We start from the raw sequence: 26,827 nt of genomic DNA on the forward strand, positions 1-26,827 counted from the left end.
CTAGACATTTAATTACCTCATTTAGTTTATTTTGGAGATTGCTTGCGCTTCTTTTACCTAGGGTTTTCTTGCTGGATGAATTTGTTGTTTGTCTGTTCTTTGACATTCAGTTCAGCTTTATCTGGATTTCTAGCTTAGGTTTTGTTTAACAGAGGAGAATTTTTCAGTTCTTGTTTTCTTGTTTCTTGCCCTGCTTGTATGGTACCTTTCCTCCCTACACACTTAGGAGGGTCTGTGTAGGTATTACAGACCCCAGCTGGGTTTTCTCAGACCAAACTGGTCTCCTCTTGGAAGTAAAGAGTCATCTGTGTCGGTTTTCCCTGAGGGTGAGACCCAGCAGGTTGAAAGACTTTCCTGTGAAGTCTCTGGACTCTTTTTTTCTTCTCCTGCACAGTGTGTGGCACTTGTCTGCCTGCAGGTCCCACCAGCGTAAGATGATGGCGGTACCTTTAATTTTGGCTGGGGACGTGGTAGAGACAGAGGAGAGGTTGTAGGCTGGTTTTAATGGCTTCAAATTACCAAGCCCTGGTGTCTGAATTCCTTAAGGGAGGGAATCCACCTGAGTTGTGCTTCACCCTTCCCCTGGGGAAGGCACAGTCTCCAGACAAGCCCTCAAACAAGCTTGTTTCTGCCCATGCCTGGGGCAGTTGCAGCCTGAGAAGCCATTCCGCTTTATCCAAAGGCAGTCAAGCCTTTGTAGGAACACAGCCGCAAAAACTTCTGTTTCCTTCTTCTTTTTTTTTTTTTCCATCAGCCCTGTCCCCGGTGCTGAGGCAAAAATGAGCAACCTCTGCTTTGACCAGGTTCACCTGAACTGGGGACCTATTTTTAGTAGTCAGAATTTGTTAATTAATTAATTCCAGTATTGGCGTTTGGGTGGGCTCATCCCCTGCTGCTGGTAAAGTCTCCTTCCTTTCCCGCCTGGGAACCAGCCTGTCGGGGAGGGGCGCCAGCCCCCGTGGCTTGGGGAAATCACGGTTCTGGGGGGGCTCGCAGTTGGTCCAGCCGGTCCAACCTGGGGTACGCTGTGTGTCCGGTCACTGATGTGGCCCCAGGAGCTGTTCTGTACTGTTTCTGGTTATTTAGTAGTTGTTCTGGAGGACAAACTAAAATGCGCATGTTGTTAAGCTGCCTTCTTGGCCCGAAAGTCCAAAAATGATTTTTTTTTTTTTTTTTTTTTTTTTTGCAGTGAAATAGTCCCAAAATTTATTTGTAACTTTAAAATTTTAATGTTTGGAGAACTTCTGACATATTAAATTTTAGGGGTCTTTTGCAATTCAACACTCTTTTTTAGAAAGATTGTGAAACTATCTGGGGCTGTTCACTCAACAGATATTTGAAATGATATAAAAGCACCATGAAATCTTGGTCAGAACATGTTCTTTAGTATAATCAGAGTATGTTTATATTTTGTTTTCCCTGTAGCTGACTGATGTTGTATGGGCCACAGTTTTATTAAGCTGAAATTTTTTCACATATAATGAAGGAAAAATAACACAGCATAGAAGAATCAAAGAATATCATTATTTAACGTTTGTATTCTAAACATAAAAATATAATGTTCCCTACATTTCCAAATAACTATTATTAAATGATCTAAACTTAGAAAACTTTATATTGCAGACCTTATGCTTGAAATAACTGCTTAATATAATATTAAGAGAAAAATAAATGAGCTATGAGTGAATATAAATAAATATTCACCAAAAAACATTTGAAAACAAAACAATTATATTGGAAAATTTTCATGCAAAAATCAAAATATTGGGCAGTAGAAACCTATTACACTTGATAAATTCAGAAGCTTGTTAGTATTTAAATATACTCTTAAAAGCATTGAATACAAATAAGCTCAATAAGAAGCAGGTAAGGTCAAATCTCAAAAGGACATTAAGATAAACAACATTATAAAGAATTGATGAGTATTTTAGTGGGGTTAATAAAGGTTTGTCAGCCACTGGTAGGTATTTATGAAAAGAGAACAGTTCACCCTGAATATATGTTAGTAGAAAAAATTAAGAAGAAAGGATAGGCCTGTATCACAAAAACAGTGAACCCTAAATAAATCATGGAATATAGTTAAAAGTACAATTATATTTTATCAGTTTCCTTCAATTCATACAGATAGAAAACAGGGGAATATGTATGGTAATAGATATTAAAGGGGGATAATGGTAGAAGGAATATAAAGTTGGATTAGGCTGAATATATTGATATGGGCCCATGAAGCAGAGTTTCTGGATTCAGTGTTTCTGCTTAAATGTTTAGAAAAGGCTCTAACACTTTGCTTGATTTGTTGAAACATGGACCAAAATGTGGCCTCTACTAAATGAAGTGGAAATGTCAGAATTTATCTGGTGTAAAGTAGTTGAACTAGCACAAAGACTTAGGGATTTTGGAATGTTAGAGTGTATTCACCATGAGACATGCTTACCCAGACTGGGGCTGTCCAGATGGCACACCTTTCACCACCACAGTGAGGAATGAATTTGAGAGTGGATAGCTCTGTAGTCACTCTTCAATGCAGGTCAGATTTATTGTGGGAACTTATGCTACTGATCGTGGATCCTTAAACACAATGAGAATGATAAAATTTCAGGTTGGCAGAGCAATGTGACATCACTTCACTGCCAGACATAAGGGGGCATGGTGACTGTAATGGGCAGCAGATTCAAAGCAGAAATCAGAGCAGTTTGACTCACAGAGACCTATGGCATTACCAGCTGAATATGAGGTACCTAGAAGTGAAATAGATGGGCAGTGTACCAAATTCTTATTTGATCTGTATAAGCAGAAGTGTTCTAGGTCAAGTGAACAAAAGTCTAACTTGAATAAAAAAAAGAGAACCATGTTCTCTCAGTTTCCAGACCTGAGAGAGTTTAAGGGGCCCAGAACTCTTGAATGAAGAGAAATCTGTGTCCCTCTGAAGATGAACACTGCACACTGCCAAAAAAATCATGCTGTTAATTGTGCCTTCCCAAAAGGAGCCTATAAGCCTTTTTTTTTTTAACATTTTTTTATATATATATATTTTAAACTTTTTTTATTAATTAAAAAAAATTAACAAACAAAACATTTAGGTATCATTCATTCTACATATACAATCAGTAATTCTTAATATCATCACATAGTTGCATATTCATCATTTCTTAGAATATTTGCACATTTGCATCGATTTAGAAAAAGAAATAAAAAGACAACAGAAAAAGAAATAAAACGATAATAGAGAAAAAAAGATTATGCATACCATGCCCCTTACCCCTCGCTTTCATTTACCACTAGCATTTCAAACTAAATTTATTTTAACATTTGTTCCCCCTATTATTTATTTTTATTCCATATGTTCTACTCTTCTGTTGATATAGTAGCTAAAAGGAGCATCAGACATAAGGTTTTCACATTCACCGAGTCTCATTGTGAAAGCTATATCATTGTTCAATCATCATCAAGAAACATGGCTACTGGAGCACAGCTCTACATTTTCAGGCAGTTCCCTCCAGCCTCTCCACTACGTCTTGAACAACAAGGTGATATCTACTTAATGTGTAAGAATAACCTCCAGGATAACCTCTCGACTCTGTTTGGAATCTCTCAGCCTTTGACACTTAGTCTCATTTTACTCTTCCCCCTTTTGGTCGAGAAGAGGAGCCTATAGCCTTTTACCAGGGTGACTGGGTTTTGGGGAAAAGGAAATGATCAGAGACTTCAGTGATTCCTGGATAATGGCTCTGGAATGACACTAATTCCAGGAGACCAAGTCAGAGTAGTAGTTTATGGAAGTCAGAAGATCAAAGGAGTTTTAGCTTTGGTTCATTTTACAGTGGATCCAGCAGATCCCCAAAACAATTCTATGGTTACTTCCTTAGTTCCAAAAAATAATTGGAATAGACATACCTGGTAAATAGCAAATTTCCCACATTGGTTCCCTGACTGGCCTGTGAAATGAGGACAATTATAATAGGAAAGGTGAAGTGGAAACCTGTAAAACTTGCTTCTGCTTAGCAAAATAGTAAATGAAAAGCAATACCACATCTTGAAAGGATTACAGCGTTTTATGTCACCATTAATGACGTGAAAGATTTAGGGATGGTGATTTCCACCATATCCTCATACAACTCTATTTGGTCTGTGCAGAAAACCAATGGATCTTCAATGGCAGTGGATTATAATAAATTTAATCAGGTGATGACTCCAGTTTCAGCTTTGATTCCAGATGTGATATCATTGCTTGAGCAAATGACACATTCACTGGTACCTGATTTGGTAAAACTTTTTTCCCTGTCACCTGTTCATACAGACCACAGAGAGAATTTGCCTTCAGTTATCAAGTCCAGGAATACACCTTCAAAGTCCTGTCTCATGGATATATCAACTCTCCAGCCCAATGTCACAGTGTGGTCCATGATCACCTTTCCATAAGATGTCACAATGGTCCATTACATTGATAATATTATGCTGACTGAAACTAGTGATGAAGAATAGTAATTACTCTCATCTTGTTGCATGTCAGAGGATAGGAAATAAATTCTCTAAAATTCAAGGGCCTTTCTCATCAGTAAAATTTCTAGAAATCCACTGGTTTGGGACATATAAAAATATCTCCTCTAATATACAGGGTAAGCTGTTACATCTTGCCCCTCTTATTGCCAAACTGAGGCACAAATGATTTTTTTTTTTCACATGGGCAGACACCGGGAACCAAACCTGGGTCCTCTGGCATGGCAGGCGAGCATTCTTGCCTGTTCAGCCACCGTGGCCTGCCCCACAAATGATTTTTTAATTTACATTTTTAATTTGCACATATGTACACAGGTAAAATAAGTACCATGTTAGGATGGAGCCATCGTCTTCATTTTCTTCTTGCCGTATGTTGGATTATGAACTAAATTTCTCAAGGAGGCTGCTTTTTGCTATAATTGTGCGTGAAATCATTGGGGTTGTAAGAAGCAGATATTTTGTTAACTTTACGTCTGGTGATATGAGTGCATGTTTGTAAGCAGCTTACGCTCTAAGGTTTTGTTTAGAGCATGGAGTGTATGATAAAGAGAGCTGAAAGGCAAGTAGGTAAAAGTTAATTGTAGGAAAAGCTCTTGACAAGAACAAAATGGATTCTTTATTTGTAAGTTTCGAACACAGTAAATAATTTAAATAGTTTATTTCTTGATTAGATTGCCAATTCCTGTCTGAAATTAAAGTCTTAAAACGTGGCCCTTATTTATCCCAAGTTACTTTTTAAAAAAATATTTTTATTGTGACATACAGTCCATCCAAACTATACAGTCATGGCTCACAATATCATCACATAGTTGTGTATTCATCACCATGATCAATTTAGAACATTTACTCAAGTAAAAGAAATAAAAAGAAAAAACCTATACATCCCATATGCCTTTTTTTTTTTTTTACCAATTTTTAATTTTACCTATTAACCACCCCCATTATTTATTTATTTATCCTTATATTTTTACTTATCTGCCCATACCCTGGATAAAGGGTGCATCAGCCACAAGGTTTTCACAATCACATGGTCACATTGTAACAGATAAGTAGTTATACAATCATCTTCAAGAATCAAGGCTACTGGAACACAGCTCAACAATTTCAGGTACTTCTCTCCAGCCACTCCAATACACCATAAATTAAAAAGAGATATCTATATAATGCATAAGAATAACCTTCAGAATAACCCCTTGAGTCTGTTTGAAACCTCTCAGCCACTGAAACTTTATCTCATTTATCTCTTTCCTTTTTGGTCATGAAAGCTTTCTCAATCCCTTAATGTCTGTTCCCGGCTCATCCCAAGATTTCTGTCCCACGTTACCAGGGAGATTTACACCCTTGGGAGTCATGTCCCATGTAGTGGGGAGGCCAGTTAGTTCGCCTGCCAAGTTGGCTTAGAGAGAGAGTCCACATCTGAGCAACAGAAGAGATTCTCTGGGGGTGACTCTAGGCCTAATTTTAAGTAGGCTTAGTTTGTCCTTTGCAGAGATAAGTTTCATATGAACAAACCCCAAGATTGAGGGCTCGGCCTATTGATTTGGTTGTCACCACTGCTTACGAGAATATCAGAAATTTCCCAGATGGGAAAGGTGAGTATTTCCTTCTTTCTCCCCAGTCCCCCAAGGAGATTTTGCAAGTATTTTTTTATTCTCGGCTCAGATTACTCTGGGATCTAACTAACCTCAACATAACATGAATTATGTTGACATAACATAACATGAAACTTGAATACGCCCTATTCAAGATTCCATGTACTTATGATGTTTGAATAAACTGACCTTACAAGCTAAATTAAGTAATGTGCTACCCAAAATATAAATTTTGCACCAAATAAACATCTCTTCCTTAGGTCTTACACAGACATTGAAGTTTTAAAATATGGACCATAACATCCTTTACCCAGTTTTCTGATATACCTTAGCCCTATCCAGATCAGCTTCATTCATATCTCTAGTCGAAGTCTGATCCTTTTTTCAACTTTAAACAGTTGCTGTTGGGGTAATGCTAACTTTTATAGATTCAGAGTTCTAACTCTGAGTCTCAGTGTCAAATAAATACCTGAAGTTTCACGAAACGACTAGATTATACACAAATAGCTCAGTATCTCAGAATTTAGAAATCACAATGACATCTTCTTAATATATGTGACTGCCATAAGAGCTTACAATCTAGGACCCTTTACAGTAGGTACCAACCTGATAGCCCACGCTCTTGACTTCAGTTCCCCAAGGTATTTTTTGTTTTGTTTTTGTATTTGAAATACAATTTTATTCTGATTCTAAACAAAAAGGAATGGAAATGACAATAACAAATAAGACTTCACTGCTGAGTAATTTGTGATGTGACTGTAGCGGTCTTTTATTTGAAAGTCAAAAAGGAAACAGTTGTGTTCCAAAACAGCTCAATATGCAGGTCCACAAAAGGTTCTTTTTTTTTAAACTACCACATTCACTCCGAAACCCATTCACCTCTTGCAGCATCCCAAAGATTAAGCACCTGTTCCGCTTAGCTCTGTAATAAAGTGGCAAACATGCTGCGCCATTGACATCACTAGACCTTTGATGCTGGGCTCCAGCTTCATTTTCTCACAGATTGTCATCCTCATCTGGCAGAGCAGATGTCTGAGCAACCTTTGAGTCATGCTTATCCTGGGCTGCCAGAGCTGGCTCCATGACAGCCTCTGGGGGTCACGAGCAAGCATGGCAGTTGGCTTCAGGTCAGGGTCACCAGTCAGTTTTCTAGCAGGCCAGAGGAAGGGCTTTTCAAAGTTGTTGTTACTTTTGGCAGAAATGTCATAGTACTGAAGATTCTTCTTTTGATGGAAGACCATGGATTTTACCTTAACTTTCCTGTCCTGCATTATCCACTTTGTTGCCACACAACACAATGGGGATGTTTTCACACACTCCTACCAGATCTCTATGCCATTTAGGCACATCCTTGTAAGTGACTCTTGGTGGTACATCAGACATTATAACGGCACGCTGGCCTTGGATGTAATAGCCATCTCTCAGTCCACCAGATTTCTCCTAACTGGTGGTATCCCCTACATTGAATTTAACAGGTCATCTGCTGGTATGGAACACAAGGAATGGACCTCAGTGCCCAAGGTGGCTACATACCGCTTAGATTCACCGGTCAAGTGAATCTTGTGACTTTTTACAGATGTAGTTTTTCCAGTACCGCCATTACTAACCAATAGAAGTTTGAACTGAGTTTGGGGTTCTCCTATCAGCCATCGCAATGGTTCTTCTAGAAGCATCTCCATCTCCCGTCTAATTCACCAAGTTCTTGTATTATAGTTAATCCATATGAGTGAGGCATGATAATTTTGTCTTTTGTTCCTGACATTTTATTCAACATACAGTCCTTAAGGTTCATATACCTACTTGCATGCCTCACAACTTCATCCCTTCTTGCGGCCACTCAAGAGTCCACTGTATGTGCACACCACAGTTCCCTTCTTTGTCCCTCAGTCGATGTACCTTTAGGTCCCCTCCATCCACTGCAAATGGTGTCCCCACACTCAGTTCCTCCAGGTATACACTGAGCAAGAGGGTTTCAGGATCCTATGGCAGCCCCACCTCTAGCCTCCTGTGGACCCCCACACTGCCCTCTGAGAGGCTGTACCTCTCCTTTCCCTACCGACAGTGAACAAAGACATCTCTCTCTACATTTTCTGTAGCACTTGTTTCTTTCTGTTCATTTTTAAATAGTTTAATTTGCACATCCACGTTACTTTTAAGCCTCGATGAATTTATCTGCTTATTTCAGGGTGGTCATAGGCTGAGTTAGAATTGCAAAAAGTGTATGATAAATATTCAGGAGCCAGCCATCTTCCCTCAGCTTGTTAAGTGACGTGTATGATGAGAAAAGGATTTTCTTTAGGAATTACTTCAGTTCTGTCAGTTAGCTCGGAGAGGGCAGAAAGCAGTGCTGGCCGCTCAGTTATACTCTAGAAACAAAATAAGGAGGACAGGCCATTTCTTCTTTTTTTTTTCATTTTCCTTTTTTGAAAATAATTTTAATTAACATATGGGAAAACGGACTTTTTCTTTTATTGTGCAGGTCTGTGAGCTTTAGCACCTGTACATGTTTGTGGACCAAAATCAAGGTACAGAATAGTTCTGTTACCTCAAAAAAAATTCATTGCCCTCCCTATCACTAACCCTTGGCAGCTACTGATCTGTTCCATCATAGTATCTTTGTGAGAATGTTATTTAAATGGAAACATCCAGTACATATCCTTTTTTTTTTAAGAAACTTTTTTATCGTATAATATATATACAAGGCAAAGAAAGAAAAAAGCAATAGTTTTCAAAGCACTGTTCAACAAGTCGTTACGGGACAGATCCCAGAGTTTGTCATGGGATTTTTCCTTCTAGCTTCTCCAAAATATAGGAGGGTAGAAGGAATAAATATATATTTTTTATTGTCATAGTTGACTTTTTTCTTTTTTTTGTGAAAAATAACATCAAAAAAAAGCAATAAATTTCAAAGCACAGCACAATTAGTTATAGAATAGATTTCAGAGTTTGGTATGGGTTACAATTCCACAATTTTGGATTTCTTACCTCTAGGTGCTCTAAGATACTGGAGACTAAAAGAGATATCAATTTAATGATTCTGTAATCATATTCATTTGTTAACTAACTTTTTCATGTTGGGAGGGGCTGTTAGTAATAAGGGGTAGGGGGATGGAACTGTCTGATGTTCTGGAGAGGCTGGGCCCTCTAGGTTTCAGGACTTACCTGGTCCAGGGACCCATTTGGAGGTTGTAGGTTTCTGGAAAGTTACCCTAGCGTATGGAACCTTTGTAGAATCTTATATGATGCCCTAGGTGTTCTTTAGGATTGGCTGGAATGGTTTTGGTTAGGGTTTGGCCAGATATGATAGGTAGCAAGGTCTAATGCAAGCTTGTGGAAACGTGAAATCCAGAGTAGTCTCTCGACTGTATTTGAACTCTCTCAGCCACTCATAGTTTATTCAGTACATACCCTTTTGAGTCTGAGAACAGGCCATTTCTTGTTATAGAACATCCAAAACTTGCTGAGGGGTTGAAAATTTCAGACTTCAGCTGAAGAAGTAAATAGAAGGTTTCAGTTAAAAGTGTAGATCTCATAGTTTTCTCGAAATGTCCTCATATATGAGTCAAAATTGTCATCTCCATTTACCATAACTCCCCTGGACCCTTTTAACTTTGTATAGTTTTAAGCCGATTTAAAATAATTTGCAGAAGTAAGAATAAACAGACCGTTACAAACAACTCTGTTAGAAATTTTGGTATAAATTTCTTTGTCTCAAGAAAATTTTGGCACACAATACCATAAAAAAAGAAATAATTTTTGCACATATTCTTTTAACAGAGTGGGATGGTCAAAGTTATTATGTGATATAGTTTTTTTGGTGAATGACTGGGTGAATCTGCCATATTCCCTTTTCACCTTTTCAAATATATTGTTCATTTTCCGGTTCCTGATTTTGAGAAGATTTATCTAGAATATCGTCACATGAAGACTTGTTCTAGATTTTATTTGTGTCATCAGTATCACCATTGTCATTAACTGTGAATGCAACTCTGTTGGCATTCACCTTTCGATTTATCTCATGGCTGTGAAATGTCTTTCTTGGGCAGAAAAATGAGACTCCTCACCACATTGTCTAACCAAAAGCAAACTCTAAAGATGGTCTCTTCAGTCATTGAGAAACTGGAGGGTGGTGGTTCATTTCCCTGTTGCTTCATGCCTCTGGAAAATAATCTCATCCTTCCATTTCCTCATTATTTTAGTCATTTTTTCCAAAGTTAGGAGTAATTGATAAATAAGGTTAAAAATAATTCTCAGGATGAAATAGTATCATGTTACAGGAAAAACAAGATGGCTGAGACCCTATACTGTATCTTAGATATTCAAAAGTGTCCACATAGTAATTGCAAGATAAACTATGTTTTATTCTATTTAAAAAAAAATAAGTAAAATTTTTTATTGTCTTTTGGAAGACTTGTAAGAAAGAATAAAATGCCTGAAACATCAATCCTTACATTTCCAATGTAAGCCCTCTTTGGACTTCACCTGGCTTTTTGTGAGTATAGGTATTGTCAGCTCAATTTGCATTGTAAATTACAAGCCAAACTTTATTGTGCAGTTTATGGGTCATCAAACCACTGGTGGAAAAATTCATTTGGAAAACTTGAAGCTCAAGTCCGAGATGATTTATTTAAAAAAAACTAAAAAAAAAAAAACCCAAACTGTTTCTGTATATTGATGGGAAATTTATCTAAAAAGAAAAATATTGAAGATGAAATAGTTAAAAGCTTGAAATGAACATGGTTATGAAAGACTGGAATTTGTTGAGGAACTAAAATTGAGTAATGTCCAGAACACACTGAGAAACATTCATTAAGAAGAGGGGCAGACATGACATTGGAGACATTATTTGCATAGAAGTATCTAGATGGAGGCAAAGACTTTATGGTAAAAGCAAAGATCTCTGACGGGTAAAATGAGCTGCTGTTGTGGAGTTGGGGCTGGAGGCAGTTGAGCAGAAGCCAGGGAGAGGTGGAATGGCCTGAACTCGGCCCTAAGCACTGCTGTCCGGCTCCCGGAGCTGGAGAGAGGAAAGAGGAGGCAGGAGAGTGCTGCCACCATGCAGCTTTCCTCACGCAGCACTATTGTCCAACACGTGTTCTTCGTCAGCAGTTTCTCACTTTTATGGTAAGACTCTAAATCTGAGACAAGGAGCCTGTCTCTAAAGGGCTCCAGTTTTGAAAGTTGAAGGAAAAGAGCCTGCTTGGGGTGGAAAAGCAGGTTCAGAGCATTTTAGAGACCGAGAGGCAGAGCTCACTCTCCAGTCCAGCAGAAAGGCCACTTCCCTGCACTTACTGATACTGCCGCAGACAGAGTGACTTCCCACCCTGCCGCCTTGAGCCCAGCACTGCCCCCTTCTCACCTGGGCTCTTTCCTCCCATGCCCTCTTCCACATGACCGCTTTCACACATGTGCATGTAGCTAGTTTGCTAGCAGCTGGAATGCAGTATACCACGGAAGAGCTTTGAGAAGGGAAATTTATTAAGTTGCAAGTTTCTAAGGCCATGAAAATGTCCCAATTAAAGCAAAAAAGTCTATGAAAATGTCCAAATTAAGGCACCCACAAGAGGTTGTCGTCACTCAGAAAAGACCGATGAAGTTTAGGGTTTCTTTCTCAGCTAGAAGGGCATATGACGTCTGCTCGCTTTCTCTCTGGGCTTCTTGTTTCATGAAGCTCCCCGGGGATGTTCTCCTTCGTCATCTCCAAAGTTCCCTGGCTGTGTGGGCTCTCGTGATTCTTGTGGCTCTGAAGTGTTTCTAAAATGGTCCCTTCTTAAAGGATTCCAGTAAACTAATCAAGGCGCACCTGGAATGCATGGAGGCACGACCCGCAGAGATAATCCAGTCACGCTCCAGCCTGTGGTGCCGAATAGGAATGAAGAGAAATGCAGCCTCCACAAGATGGATCAGAATTAAAACATGGCTCTTCTAGGGCCCATCATCCTTTCCAACTGCACATCTGGGCTCTTCCCTCCCATGCCCTCCTTGGCCTGTCGCTTTCATGCATCTGAAGGTAGCTGTCGGAGTTTGACACTTTTCTTGCTGCCCTTGTTTATGATTAACCTTCCTGCTCAGCATAGTTTCTAGGCCCATCTCCTCATTTCCACACGCATTTGAGTGTGGACATCCCAGTGTGGAGCTGCACGTGGGCCTGTGCCCAAGGTGAGCCATGGGGGCAGGGAGGGTGTGGTCATCTTCTGGCCCCCAGGTCCTGCCAGGAGCTGTGGGATTCCATCAATGTTCAGTTGATTACTTCTCTTCACCTCATTTGATTTTTGTTTGCATTTAGAAGAAAATCTGTTCGCTATTGAATTGAGTAATTTCAGAATGTTTTGTTAAAAAGCCTTTGGTTGTGGGTTGACTCACGTCTCCTCAAAGACATGTTTGCGTCCTAACCCCACCTGTGCATCGGACCTTATTTGAAAATAAGGACCTTGAAGATGCTATTAAAGACAAGGCCAGAACAGCACTTGAAGCCTTGTGAATGGCCAAGTCCTTTTGAGCCTATGCAACTTTTTGAGTTGTAACAATTTTGTAGTCCTACTTTCTTCTCATCCTAGAAACCAATATGAATTGGGTCGTGTTCTTAATTGTTGGGACAAATTGCAAAGCACTGAGATAGTTTTTTTTTTTTTAATTTTGTAACAAATAAATATTTTTTGCTTTAGTCTCACACATAAGGTGACATTTTAAAGTATTAATTATCATCTATTTTCAGCACCTTGCAATAATGACATTCCTTTCTTCTTCCTCATGCAAAAACATTTTTAAAATTTGTACATTGTACATTTCACTATTATACACTCTAGGTATTCCTAGATTATACCATCTCAATCTTTACCATCCATCTTTCTAGCACTGAGATAGTTTTAAATGATCTTTCATGTTGAAAAAGTTTGAAACTGTTTGAGAATTCAGTGAGATTTAAAATATAGAATAAATCATTGTTAAATTAAAACAAAAAAAAAACAGGAAAAGGTGAGGTGAATTGGCTTAGGGTGGGTCCTAATACAGCGTGACTGGTGCCCTCATGGGAAGAAGACGTTTGGACAGAGCAGTAGGCAACTGTGAGGACGTCATGTGACTGAGGGTGCGCTCTGCCAGCCGGTCACTGCCAGAGCGCTGCAGGCTGTGGGGCATGGCCTGCTCGCACCTCGTTTCAAACCTGCAGCCTCTGACTTAACTGCTGGGTTAAGCCACCCAGTTGGTAGAGCTTGGTTCCAACAGCTCCAGCAAGTGTGACAGTTTTTGGTTGTGGAAAGTGGGGTCCCACTGTAACAAATACCTAGAAATGTGGACGTGGCTCTGGAATTGGGTAATGGGTGGAGGCTGGAAGGATTTTGAGGTGTTTGATAGAAAAAGCCTAGGTTACCTTGAAGAGACTGTTGGTAGAAACATGGACGTTGAATGGAGCCTTAGAAATGCTAAGTGTGTTCCTGGAAATTGCCTCCACATCTGTGAAGGCAGCGTGAAGGCTGGGAGGATGGTCGACTGCGTTGGGAGGAGAGGTGGACTTGCTGTCCAGGGAGCCCGAGTGTGGGGCTTCTCCGAATTGACTGGGTGGGGTGAGGAGGGGCAGCCGTAGGAGGACGGTGTGGGTTCTGTGGTGGCACGGAATAGAGAATGTTTGAGCAGGAAAAATCTCGAGTTTAGTTTGGCCATTTGAGTTGGAGACACTCCTGTTGTCGAGACACCACCTGGGCAAGTGGACAGGGCTGGGATTCCAGGGAGGAGAGGGCTGTAGCATGGCTGCAGTGGGCCCCACAGGGCCGGCTAGGGCCTGCAGAGTCCAGGGCTGCGTGCTCAAGCTGAGAGCGGGCAGTGGGAAGTCAGCATGAATGCAGCCTGTGGCTTTTCTCTGGATTATTGCTGCGGAAAAAATTCCCTGAGTTGGAAATACTAAGAAAGAGAAACGTTTTCCATAGCTCTTGACATATGTTATAAAAATAGCTCTTGATGGAGAGAGTTGTACCAGCTTATTCTGGGATTGGCGATGTTTGGGAACATTTGTTTCACCACCTCCGTGACATTGAAAATTGATAATACTATTTTCTGCTTTTACTGATTCAGTCAGTGGCTATAAAATGATCTTTAAAATTGGTGCCTTCAGGTCCATTTACCTTCTGTTGGTGCTTAGCCTTTTCCAGGCATTTTTATGTGCTCTCCCTGTCGCTTTCCTCAGTTTACTGTGGCGGGCACAGGCTCAGCACTTTGCCCAGTATTGCACTGAGTGGTGGAAGTGGAATTTGCAGCCTTCTGTTTCTGGTGTTTATAACCTCACACTAAGCCCCTTAACCAGGTTGACTGTTTTTCCACAATTATTTTTAGTTGGCTGTATCTTCTCACATGGATTATCTGGGTCATGTCTTTCCTTTCTTTCCCAGGAACATGAGCTTGAAATGGCTAAGCTGAGCAGCAGCCATCAAGATGAAGTGGAGCGGCTGCAGGCAGAGCTGGGCGGCCGGGAGCAGCAGGCGACAGCCCACCAGGTGGACATGCAGCCGATGGTGCCCCCGACCCAGGTGCCCGCAGTGTCTGTACCCAGGCGTGTTGCTGTGCCTCCCGTGCTTCACTTTCTTTTACGCATTCACGGAGTGTGCTCTGTGCTTTACATCTGACATGGTCTCTGCCCTTGGGACACAGCAGGTGTTTGGGAACCGGGAAGGGTGCCAGATGGGGTGATTTTCCTGAAGCAGATGGGGTGTGTGTGCAAGTGGAGAGTCTTGTCAGGAGCAGGCCAGGGTGTGGCTAAGGAGGTAAACCACTCCACCCCCAACAGGCAGACCCCTGAGTCACATGCGGCCCCAGGATGAGGACTTGTGTGGCAGCTCACCAGGGCCTCCTCAGACATGCCTCTCTTCCTGCAGGCGGCGCATTCCCTTGAGCTGGAAGCGCTTCGCCTGAGTCTGAACAACATGCACACTGCTCAGCTGGAGCTGACCCAGGCCAACCTCCAGAAGGAGAAGGAGACGGCGCTGACAGAGCTGCGGGAGATGCTCAACAGCCGGCGTGCCCAGGAGCTGGCCCTCCTGCAGAGCAGGCAGCAGTGTGAGCTGGAGGTGCTTAAGGAGCAGCACGCCCAGGAGAAGGAGGAGATTGTGCTCAAGTGGGGGCAGGAAACAGGTACTGCCTGGAGAGTCCTCAGTTTCAGTCTCATTTCTCAATGAGAAATGCTCATTTCCTAAAGAACTTTTATTTTCTCTTTGTTTTGGGAACAAAACGTTTCTGTTTCTGTTTTGGGAGCCATTTGATTCCATCAAGTAGGTTATCCTATGGAAAGTGTTGTCTAGACTTAGGAGAGGCAGCCGCAGTGGCTGTGGGGAGCCTTGTGGTGTTCCAGGCCCACTTCAGAGGGTTTCTGCATCCTGGATCGAGGGTGCTTACCCCTGAACCTGGCCCTTATCATTCCTGCTGCCCAGCATTGCATCTCAGTGGTCTGCTCACTCCAGAGCCCTGGGTTCAAACACCAGTATTTCTCATGCCCTTCTGCCCACCTTGACCTCTATCACGATCTCCAAGTCTTTTGTTAATTTTGGAGACTATACGTTGGAAGCTGATTGGTTCATGTGTGCAAGACTTCTTCATTAGCATTTAAAATTTTTAAAAAATTTTTATTTACACATACTCCATATTCACCAAACACACTGCCTCCCCCACTCCCCCACTACCCACTGCCCCCTTCCCTTGAGAACCCCTAATATATTGTCTGTCTCTGCAAATTTGCTATTTCTAGACAGCTGTTATAATTGACATCATACGGTATTTATCCTTGTGTGCCTGGCTTATTTCACTGAGCATAATGTTTTCAGGATTATTCCATGTTGTGGCAGGTCTCAGAACTTTATTCTTTCTTATGGCCAAATACTCCACTGTGGGTATGTATCCCATTTTGTGTATGCATTCATTGGTTGATGATCACTTGGATTGTTTCCAATCCAAGTGCTTTTGGCTGTTGTGAGCAGTGCTGCTGTATACACTGGTATGCAAGTCTCTCTTTAAGACCTTGATTTCACTTTCTTAGGGTACAGATCTAGAAGTGGCATTGCCAGGTCATATGGTAATCCTATGTTTAACTTTTTGAGGAACTGTTATATTACTTTCCAGAGTGGTTGCACTATTTTACATTCCCACCAATAATACATGACCATTCTAATTTTCTCCTCAAACTCTAATCCTTGTTGATTTCCGTTTTTTTTTAATAGCCTGCCATGTGGGTATGAAGTGGTATCTCATTGTAGTTTTGATTTGCATTTCTTAATGACTAATGATGCTGAGCATCTTTTCATGTGCTTATTGGCCACTGTTATATCTTCTTTGAATAAATGTCTATTCGTTTTTAAATTGAGATATCTTTTTTTCTCAGGTAATGAAGATTTGCCCCTATGTTATCTTCTGGCTCATATATTTAGCTCCTCGAGACAATTATTTTGCCTATAATTTTTGTATATGTTATGAGGTAGGGGTCCACTTTCTTTTCTGCTTATGAACATCCAGTTTATCCAGCTTGATTTGTTGAAGAGGCTGTTCTCTCCCCATTGCATATATTTAGCACCATTTTTTTTTTGATTGATTGATTGGTTGGTTGATTGCAAGGGCAGGGACTGGAAATCGAATCTGGGTCTCCAGCATAGCAGGTGAGAATTCTGCCACTGAGCCACCGTGGTCCGTCCTTAGCACTGTTTTTGAAAATCAGTTGGCCATAGATGTGTGAGTCTGTTTCTGGACTTTGAATTCTGTTCCATTGGTCTGTATGTCTGTGTTTATCTCAGGACTTCATTGTTTTGATTATTGTAGCTTTTGGGGGTATAATTTGAAATGGGGAAGTTTGAGTCCTCCAACTTTGTTCTTCTTTTTTTCTAATTGTTTGGCTGTTCATGCCCTCTTGTATTTCCCTATGAATTTTAAAATAGATTTTTCTATTTTTGCAAAAAATGCTGCTGGAATTTCGATAGGGATTGCATTGAACTTGTAGACCACTTTGGATGTTATCGCTATTTTAACAATATTAGTTTTCCAATCCATAAACACTGATGTCTTGCCATTTATTTAGTGCTTTAATATCTTTAGTGTTTTATAGTTTTCATTGTATTCATTTTATTTCATGCCTTTTTTATCTTTGGTTAAATTTATTCCTACATAATTTATTCTTTTTGATGCTATTATAAATGGAACTGTTTTCTTAATTTCCTTTTTGGATTCTTCATTGTTAGTAAGTGTATAGAAACACAATTGATATTAGTGTTGATCTTGTACCTGCCAGTTTGCTGAAATTGTTTATTAGCTCTAGTAGTTTTCTTGTGGATTCCTTTGGATTTTCTATATATAAAGATCATGTCATCTGCAAATAGAGATAGTTTTACTTCTTCCTTTCCAATTTGGATTCTTTTTTTTTTCTTGCCTAATTCTCTTTTGGTGCAATATTTAATAGCAGTGGTGAAAGTGGGTCTCCTGTTCTTGTTTCTGATCTTAAGGGGAAGGCTGTAAGTCTTTTACCATTGAATATTGTTAGAAAGAACACCCTGCCTGTAGGAGAACAAACGCTCACCCAGTTGTGGAGGAGAAAATAATTTATTCACAATCTTGCAAAAACGGGTGCCTAGCCGAACACAAAATGGTGGCCTTGGTGGCAAACAGGAGAATGCCAAGGCAGGTTATACCTGTGCCTTACCCGCAGACCCTCCCATTTCACCGCTGATTGAATACTCCAAGGTTACAGCCTATCTGGGAAATCTAACTAATTTGAACTTCCCACCAAAGGCTCCTCCTCTGATTATGTTTTTATTTGTAATGACCCTGGCCTTTACGGATTTGGCACCAGTTCTCAGCTTGCATCAGAGGCCTTCCCCTTTTCCTATGTGCGCATCATCTTTGTGAAAGCTAAACAAAAAAGCTTGATTCTGTTGTGAATTGCTGATTGTATATGTAGAATGGAAAAAAAAAGTTTGATTCTTACAAACATGATGTTAGCTGTGGCTCTTTTTTTTGGGTACATGGTCTGGGAATCTAAGGCGGGCATTCTACCACTGAACCACCTGTGCACCTATTGCTGGCATTTTTATAAATGGCCTTTATCATACTGAGAAAATTCCCTTCTGTTTTAGTTTCCTGTGCTGCTAAAGCAAATCTTGTGTTATGAGTTGGCTTAAACAGTGAGGTTAGAAATAGTCCAAATTAGGGCATCATTAGGACGATGCTTTCTTCCCGAAGACAGGCTCCTCTGCCACATGGCACCGCACATAGCAGCATCCTCTGGTCTCTCCCTTCTCTTCCTCTTGCTTTCTCTCTCTGTTCATTCTGTTTACAAAGGACTCCAGTAATAGAATTAAGCCCCCCATCCTGAATGACTGAGGCAGCCTCATCTAAAGGTCCTACTCGCAATGGGTCCACACCCAAGGGAATGGATTACATGTAAGAAGATGCTGTTCAGGGTTGCCTGCAGCTCCAGACCGCACCCTCCACCCTCTGGACCTCCAAAAGATGTGTTCTTTCTACATGCACAATACGTTCATTCTATAACAGTATCCTTAAAGCCTTAAGTCATTTAAAAAACAATTATTAAGTACAAAGTCTTATTGAAGTCAGTTATGGGTGTGGCCTGTCCTGGGGCACAGTTCTCCTCAGACTGTGGACCTGTGGGACCCAGAGAGCAGTTACCTGCTTCCAGTATTCACTGGAGGGACAGGCATAGGATAAACATTCCCAATCCCATAGGGAGAAAGTGGAAGAAGAAGCAGGAATCGTGGGTTCTAAGCAATTCGAGCCCGCTGCAGGGCGTACTCCAGTAGAAGTAGAGGTCTGAGAGTCCTCTCTAGAACAGTGGTTTGGCCTCTGGGCCTGATGGAGCCCTGGCCCCCACCGTTTCCAAGCACTTGCTCAAGTGCCCATGCTCTCCCTACACCCTGGGTGAAGGTTCTCCTTCTGAGAACACTGGAGTGATGGCCAGACAATACACAGATCACCGAATTTTTATAGCTTGCCGTGAACAATCTGAAAAGGAAATTAAGTTTTGTTTATTGGTCCTTTATCTTTCAACCTTGTTGAACTGTTGTTGGTTCTCATATCCTATTAATGAATTCCTTGGCAGTTTTTATATGCAAGTTTATGGTGTCTGCAAAGCGCGATCATTTTACAAATTCCTTTTTCCAATCTGGATGCCTTGTCTCTTGCTTTCTTGCCCGATTGCTTGGCTAGAACCTCCAGTTCAGTGTTGAATAGAAGTGGCAAAATTCTACATCCTTGTCTTGTTCTTGATCTTAGGGGGAAAGTTTTCATTCTTTCACGTTGAGGGTCATGTGAGCTGTAGTTTTTTTTTTTTTTTGATGCCCTTTATTAGTTTGTCGAAAGTTTTTATCATGAAAAAGTGTTGGGTTTTGTCGTGTTTTTTTTTTTTGCATCTATTGAGAGAATCATGTGATTTTTGTTTTTCGTCTGCTTATGTGCTCTATTACATTAATTGATTTTTGGTTGTTTATTCCTGGACTAAATCCCACTTGGTCATGGTGCATAATCCCTTTTATGTGCTAGATTCAATTTGCTAGTAATTCGGTGATGATTTTCCTGCTCCTTTTTTTTTCCTCTCCATTTTATTCATAGTTTATTTCTTTTTTTTTAAATTAGTTCACAAATCCCTGGTACATACGGGCAGTTAGAACTGGCTACTACTTCCATAGTCCAAAGCCTATTATAATGCAGTCTTCATGAAAACATACTGTAAGGCAGAGAGAATACAGAGTAATAATCTCTTAGAAAGTTGTGGTTGCAAACATCCATGTTTTAAGACAATATAACTTCACATATATATGTATTTAAAGCAAGCTATATGTCTTACATAAATTAAGACAGTAGAGGGATTGTGCAATCATTATGCTCATTTTATGGGAGAAAATGAAAATAACAATAATTACGAACGAATTATCTTGAATTGGATGTAGAGAGTAAAGATATTTTCCCTAATTTACATCTGTCCTGGTCAGAAAGAGCTGATAAGTTGGTAGGTGAATGGGATTGTCATAACCAAGTGACTGAACCCAGTTCTTGAGGCTCATACTGTCAGGGACGACTAGTGTGGTGATTCAGGGAGCTGAGCAAGAGGAGTCGCCTTCAGTTTTAAAATTAAATCTTTTAGGAACTGAACTCCTGCTAACCTAGGTTTTTTTTTTTCACATGGGCAGGCACTGGGAATTGAACCCGGGTCTCCAGCATACCAGGCGAGAGAACTCTGCCACTGAGCCACTACTGCACTGCCCTAAACTAGTTTTTATGAGAGGGTCATTTAGTTTTTAATCTGAGGTGCTGTGAAAATTATTTTGTGAACTCCATGCACAGCCACTTCAGCAGAGGCAGGGTGGACTGTGCCCACGTGGGCCAGTGGTAACAGTGCTGTGAGAAGTCAGGAGGCCCTTGGAGGAAAGCAGCCCATGCAGTGCTCCTGGACTTTAGAACTTGAGCAAGGATCACTGACACATTGTATGCCAGGTAGTAGAACCAAGTCCCGCTGGATGGGTGCTTAACCCCACGCAGGCTGCACCATGTAAGGGACACAGAAGGAGCTCATTCTGGCCCCTGCCTGAACTTCAGCTTCCTTGGGGGCACTGAGGCCATGCAGCTCCTTTTCCAGAGGACACAGGGACAGAAGACAAATAAGGACCTTGGAAATTTTCCCTGATTTAGTCTTCTCTGAAAAGTTCCACATAGTGGTAAGACTTAGCTGAAAGAAAATGACAAAGGAAAAACGATTTAATAGACAGATATTCAAGATACATTGCGTTGGAAATACAGCGGCAGAGTTTGGCCCTGTAAGCTGTAGGAACAATCAGGTGGGTTCCACACAGCGACCTCCACAACTAAAATGGGCATAAACAACCCCATTGGGTATAAAACAACCAGTTGTCATCTCAGTGTTGATGTGGCTGAAAGGGGAGGTGAACTGGAGATAGGTCAAGAACCCAGAACTGCTCTGTCTCACTCCTCTGGCTGGTCATGGGCAGACTGCTTTGGGGAATATATAAACAGTAATGACTGGGTAGTTGATGGTGCTTTCTGGATAGGTGTGAAAACCCAGCATATTAAATAATCTCTGCAAATTTAACTCTTTAATTTTAGTTTCTACCCTTAACAGTGTTGCATGTGAGAAAAGATTCTTTTTTTTTTTTTTTTTTTTTTTTTGCCCAGAATCAATCTGCCATTGACGTCTTGTGCTTCTTGCCCTGTGGTTTATAGTGTGCCCTAGAAGATCAGCCGAGACTAAATATATAATAGCTTATAGCTTTTGATCTCACAGTGAGAAGGGGCAGACAGTAGTTCATGTTCAGTACTCACAGATCACAGAGAAATACTGAAATTAATCGTCTGTCCCTCTGGACTGCAGAGAAGATTCCATGGGCTTGATGGCTAAACAAAGTCATGAGAGAAAGTCAAGAAGAAATGGGAGCAACACCTTTCTATACCTGCCTGGATTTTTTAAGGCAGTTTTCACTCCTTATTACTTTCAAACACTAAGTTCATCAGCTGGAAGAAAAAAAGTGTCTCTAATGTTAATGAGTCCCTAGAGAAAGCTAGCAGTACATGAGACATGCCCTGGCTGGGTTAAAGGACAAGTTGTAGAACCAGTTAAGATGCAAGAGTCAGTTCAAGATCTTATTTATTATGGTTTTGAGAAGAGTGTAGCACAATATGGGCAGTTCTTTTCCCATCCAATCAATAATTCAACATCATCCATGTTCGGTCTAAAAGCTTACTGAAGGACACACTTTCATCTGCCTCATGAGTTGTTATTGGTTTGCAGTAGCTGTGAGGAAGCAGAAAAGCTGGTTCCTTTTTCCTGCCTATGATTTACAAGTTCTGGGACTCTGCTACAATGGTTGGGGCCAGTTAAAATAATACTGTATTGTTATTGGAGTGATGTATCCAGTTCCCAGGTTCCAGAAAATAGCAGCCATGCCCCTACAGGGCAGAGCGTCCATTCCCAGTGTTTAGTCCTTCGGTTTGTTATCCTTAGAGTCAAACAAAACACTGCATCCACGGACAAGGAATTCCAGATGACCCCTGAGTGTCCACCAGGACCTGGATTTGAAGTACCAGTTATGGCAGGCACACAGTTGGAGAAGCATCTGTTTTGGCAGCAGGACCCAGAAACCCCTCAGTGTGTGCTGGTTTTAGTCCTCTCTCCTGAGTGAAGCAGCCAGGGAGTGACCAGGTCCCACAAGTCCCCACTGATGGTCAGCAGCATTCCCTGCGGTCTTCCTCCACCCAGGCTGCAGTTTTCCCTCCCCGTCCAGGGATGGGGTCGTCATCATGGAAAACTTCCTCTTCAACATGGTCAAACTCTGAACCCAGCGTGTGGAGAAAGCCCCTTCCCAGTCAACAGCTGCTTTCCACCTTTCAGTGCCGCCTTCCCCATTGTCTTGGGTATACTCCCCTTGGGGGAGGAGCGATGGTCAGTGACACAGAGCACTCGAGTGCAGGGCCTGGGACAGTCGCAGAGCTCTGCGAGTGCTGCAGCTTTGAATCAGGGGCCAGGACCCCTTGCTTGAGTTCTGGGGTTTGCCCTGAACCCTTCTTTCCTGTATCTTCTGGGTCTCCATGGTGTGCAGGTGTGCCTCGAAGCTGGAGGGGCCCACTTCAGGCTGTTGATGCTGGTGCTGAGGGCCGTGGAGGCTGAAGCAGCTGCACATAGGCTGCAGGGTACCGGGCCCTTGGAGTGAGTGAAGCAGCTCCTTTACCTCCTTTGTGAGAGGTAACCATTGCTGTGAAGGCGGTGACTGTTGCGGTTGGTCACCTCATCTGCTTCTCTTTGTGTTCCAGCTTTGCTCCGGATCTTCCTGCTGGTAACTCACCTCAGAGAGTTTCTGCAGTGCTTCTTCCAGGTTGGCCTGGTGGAGCTGAAGGAGGCTGTCCGTCAGCTCTGTTTTATGTTCTCTGAACAGCCGTTTCCTCTCTCGTGGCTTCCTCTGCCCGTGCATGTGCTGGTGGTCCATATTGGTCTCAGTAGTTCTTGTTTGAGCTGAAGAATAGATTTGTCCTGCTGAGTCAACCTCTGCTGCAAAGCACCCTTTATCCACTGTAAGCTTCTGGCTTCTCCTTGACATCTCAGCAGCTCCTTCTTTACATCCCAGTTCTCCTCGTGCTCTGATCCAGGCCACTTTGGATCATCACCAGTTGCTCCTTGGGATTGATTGCCTGTGGATTCACAGCGAGCCAGGGGCCCTCCTGTTCTTCCTTGGGCAAGGATCCATTAAGCAGTAAGGCCCAGAGTCCTGACACCATTTTCATTGCTTCCTCCATTTCTTTTTCTAAATGTTCTTGTCCTGACGGCCGTTCTTCCCATGAGGTCACTGGATAGGTTCCTGGGCTCCCTTGTTGCCAGTGTCGAGATAATGGAGAACGTGTCTCCTGTGTTCTGTTCATCAGGGGAATTAGCACATGCTGCGCCTTCTCCTTTGCCTGGTTTATAGTGGACCCACTCTTTGAACTGTGGATTGTCTGGGTGAAGTCAGGCATTTGACTTGCATCCCTCCCATGTCCCCCACCTGGCTCCAGCTTCAGGAAACCTGCTTCCCTGGATGAAGTGGAAAAAAAAAAAAAGCGGACATTATTGCTTTCCTTCAGCAGGGATGTTTACCATTGACAGGTTAATGCTGTTGACCTTGTTGAAGAATAGCGGGTGGCAGTGGGCAGTAACCTCCTTCCAATCTCCTGGAGCCCTTAAGTTTTTTTTTTTTTCCCCAGCGTGAGCAGGCACCAGGATTTGAATGTGGGTCTCTGGCATGGCAGACAAGAACTCTGCCACTGAGCCACTGTGGCCTGCCCTGGATCCCTTAAGTTTTTATACATTGTGGTCTTGTTTTCGTTTGTCTTAAGATATTTACTGATTTCCTTTGCAATTTCTTCTTTGACCCACTGATTGTTTAAGATTGTGTTGTTTAACCCCCACATATTTAGGAATTTCCCAGTTCTCCGTTTATTATTGATTTCCGGCTTCATTCCCTTATAATCAGAGAAAGTGCTTTGATTAATTTCAGTTGTTGTAAATTCCTTAAGACCTGTTTTGTTCCCCAACATGTGGCCTATCCTGGAGAATGATCCGTGAGTACTTGAGACAAATATATGTCCTGCTGTTTGGGGTACAGTGTTCTATATATGTCTGTTAGGTCTAGATCATCTCTCACATTATTTAGGTTCTATTTGCTTATTGATCCTCTGTCTAGATATTCTATCTGTTTGATGAGAGTGGTGTGTTGAAGTCTCCCATTATTATGGTAGTATCATCTGTTCCTCCCTTCAGTTTGTTAGTGTTTGCCTCATGTATTTTGGGGCACCTTGGTTAGGTGTATAGATATTTACAATCATTATTTCTTCTTGAACGGCACGTATTTTATTAATATATGATGTCCTTTGTCTCTTTTAATAGCTTTTTTTTGTTTTTAATATTTTTATTGATGAAACTTACATAGAAACATGCAAACATTTTTAACGTACAAACATTCCATACATGGTGTACAATCAGTGGCTCACAATCTCATCACATAGTTGTGTATTCATCACCATGATCATTTTTTAGAACATTTGCTTTACTCCAGAAAAAAAAATAAAAAAGAAGAAAAAACTCCTGCATGTCCTTACCCCTCCTGCTCATTGACCACTAGTATTTCAATTTCTTCTTTTAACCTTTGTTTCCCCTATTACTTGTTTATTTTTTTTCTCGGGTACATAATACTTTTTTTTTTTTTTAGCTTTTTTTTATTGTGTAGTATAACAGTGTACAAAGCAAAGAAATTAAAGAACAATAGCTTTTAAAGCACTCTTCAACGGGAGTTACAGGGCAGATCTCAGAGTTTGTCATGGGTTACCATATGATACTCTCGTATTTTTACTTCTAGCTGCTCTACAATATAGGAGGCTAGAGGACTTAAATATTTCTTTATCATGACAATCAATTTTTTTCCTTCTTTTTTTTGTGAAAAATAACATATATACAAAAAAGCTATAAATTTCAAAGCACAGCACCACAATTAGTTGTAGAACGTATTTCAGAGTTTGACATGGATTGCAGTTTCACAATTTTACATTTTTACTTCTGGCTGCTCTGAAATACTGGAGACTAAAAGAAATATCAATTTAGTGATTCAGCATTCGTATTCATTTGTTAAATCCTATCTTCTCTCTATAACTCCAGCATCACCTTTGATCTTTCTGTCCCTCTCTTTAGAGATCTTCTAATAGTTTTGCATTTAAAATTTATTTTATCTGATATGAATACAGTTATCCCTGCGCTTTTTTGGTTAGTTTTTGCACAGAGTAGCTTTTTCCAGCCTTTCACTTTCAGCTTATTTCTATCCTTGGGTCTAAGGTGAGTCCTTGTAGACAGCATATAGACAGATTATATTTTCTAATCCAATCTCCTAATCATTTCATCAGGGAGTTTAATCCATTAACATTCAGTATTATTACTGTAAAAATAGTTCCCAACCATTTTTTTTTTTTTATTAATTAAAAAAAGAATTAACAGAACAATTAGAAATCATTCCAATCTACATGTACAATCAGTAATTCTTAATAACATCACATAGTTGCATATTCATCATTTCTTAGTACATTTGCATCGATTTAGAAAAAGAAATAAAAAGACAACAGAATAAGAATTAAAACAATAATAGAAAGAAAAAAAAAAAACAAAAACAAAAACAAAAAAACCTATACCTCACATGCAGCTTCATTCAGTGTTTTAACATAATTGCATTACAATTGGGTAGTATTGTGCTGTCCATTTCTGAGTTTTTATATCCAGTCCCGTTGTACAGTCTATATCCATTCAGCTCCAATTACCCCTTCTCTTTTTTTTTTTTTTTTTTAATTAACGGAAAAAAAGAAATTAACCCAACATTTAGAGATCATACCATTCTACATATGCAATCATTAATTCTTAACATCATCACATAGATGCATGATCATCATTTCTTAGTACATTTGCATTGGTTTAGAAGAACTAGCAACATAACCGAAAAAGATATAGAATGTTAATATAGAGAAAAAAATAAAAGTAATAATAGTAAAATCAAAACAAAACAAAACAAAACAAAAACCTATAGCTCAGATGCAGCTTCATTCAGTGTTTTAACATGATTACTTTACGATTAGGTATTATTGTGCTGTCCATTTTTGAGTTTTTGTATCTAGTCCTGTTACACCGTCTGTATCCCTTCAACTCCAATTGGCCATTATCTTACCCTGTTTCTACCTCCTGCTGGTCTCTGTTATCAAGGACATATTCCAAATTTATTCTCGAATGTCTGTTCACATCCGTCTGTGTCTTTGCCCTTAAGTCCTTTGAGTAGATCCCTAGCAGTGGTATTGCTGGGTCGTAATCCATTCTGCCATTCTATGTCTTTTGATTGGGAAATTCAGTCCATTAACTTTTAGTGTTATTACTGTTTGGATAATATTTTCCTCTACCATTTTGGCTTTTGTATTATGTATATCATATCTGATTTTCCTTCTTTCTACACTTTACTCCATACCTCTCTCTTCTGTCTTTTCGTATCTGACTCTAGTGCTCCCTTTAGTATTTCTTGCAGAGCTGGTCTCTTGGTCACAAATTCTCTCAGTGACTTTTTGTCTATAAATGTTTTAATTTCTCCTTCATTTTTGAAGGACAATTTTGCTGGATATAGGAGTCTTGGTTGGCAGTTTTTCTCTTTTAGTGATTTAAATATATCAACCCACTGTCTTCTAGCTTCCATGGT

The 26,827-nt window shown here is 40.7% G+C and overlaps 1 protein-coding gene and 2 pseudogenes across 1 annotated transcript in view; 1 reads left to right on the forward strand and 2 right to left on the reverse strand.

Annotated features, from left to right (window-relative positions):
• Positions 1-26,827, forward strand: part of PCNT (pericentrin) — a 211,165-nt gene that overhangs the window by 14,739 nt on the left and 169,599 nt on the right. Inside the window, exons 3-4 of the mRNA XM_077119263.1 lie at positions 14,471-14,608; positions 14,954-15,209. Of these exons, the coding sequence (XP_076975378.1) occupies positions 14,471-14,608; positions 14,954-15,209 (394 nt within the window). The remainder of the gene's footprint in view (positions 1-14,470; positions 14,609-14,953; positions 15,210-26,827) is intronic.
• LOC143648879 (GTP-binding nuclear protein Ran-like) lies at positions 7,086-7,768 on the reverse strand (annotated as a pseudogene).
• Positions 22,707-23,585, reverse strand: LOC143648880 (dixin pseudogene; annotated as a pseudogene).

This window comes from Tamandua tetradactyla, chromosome 10 (genome assembly GCF_023851605.1).
Source record: "Tamandua tetradactyla isolate mTamTet1 chromosome 10, mTamTet1.pri, whole genome shotgun sequence".
Classification (NCBI taxonomy): Eukaryota; Metazoa; Chordata; class Mammalia; order Pilosa; family Myrmecophagidae; genus Tamandua; species Tamandua tetradactyla.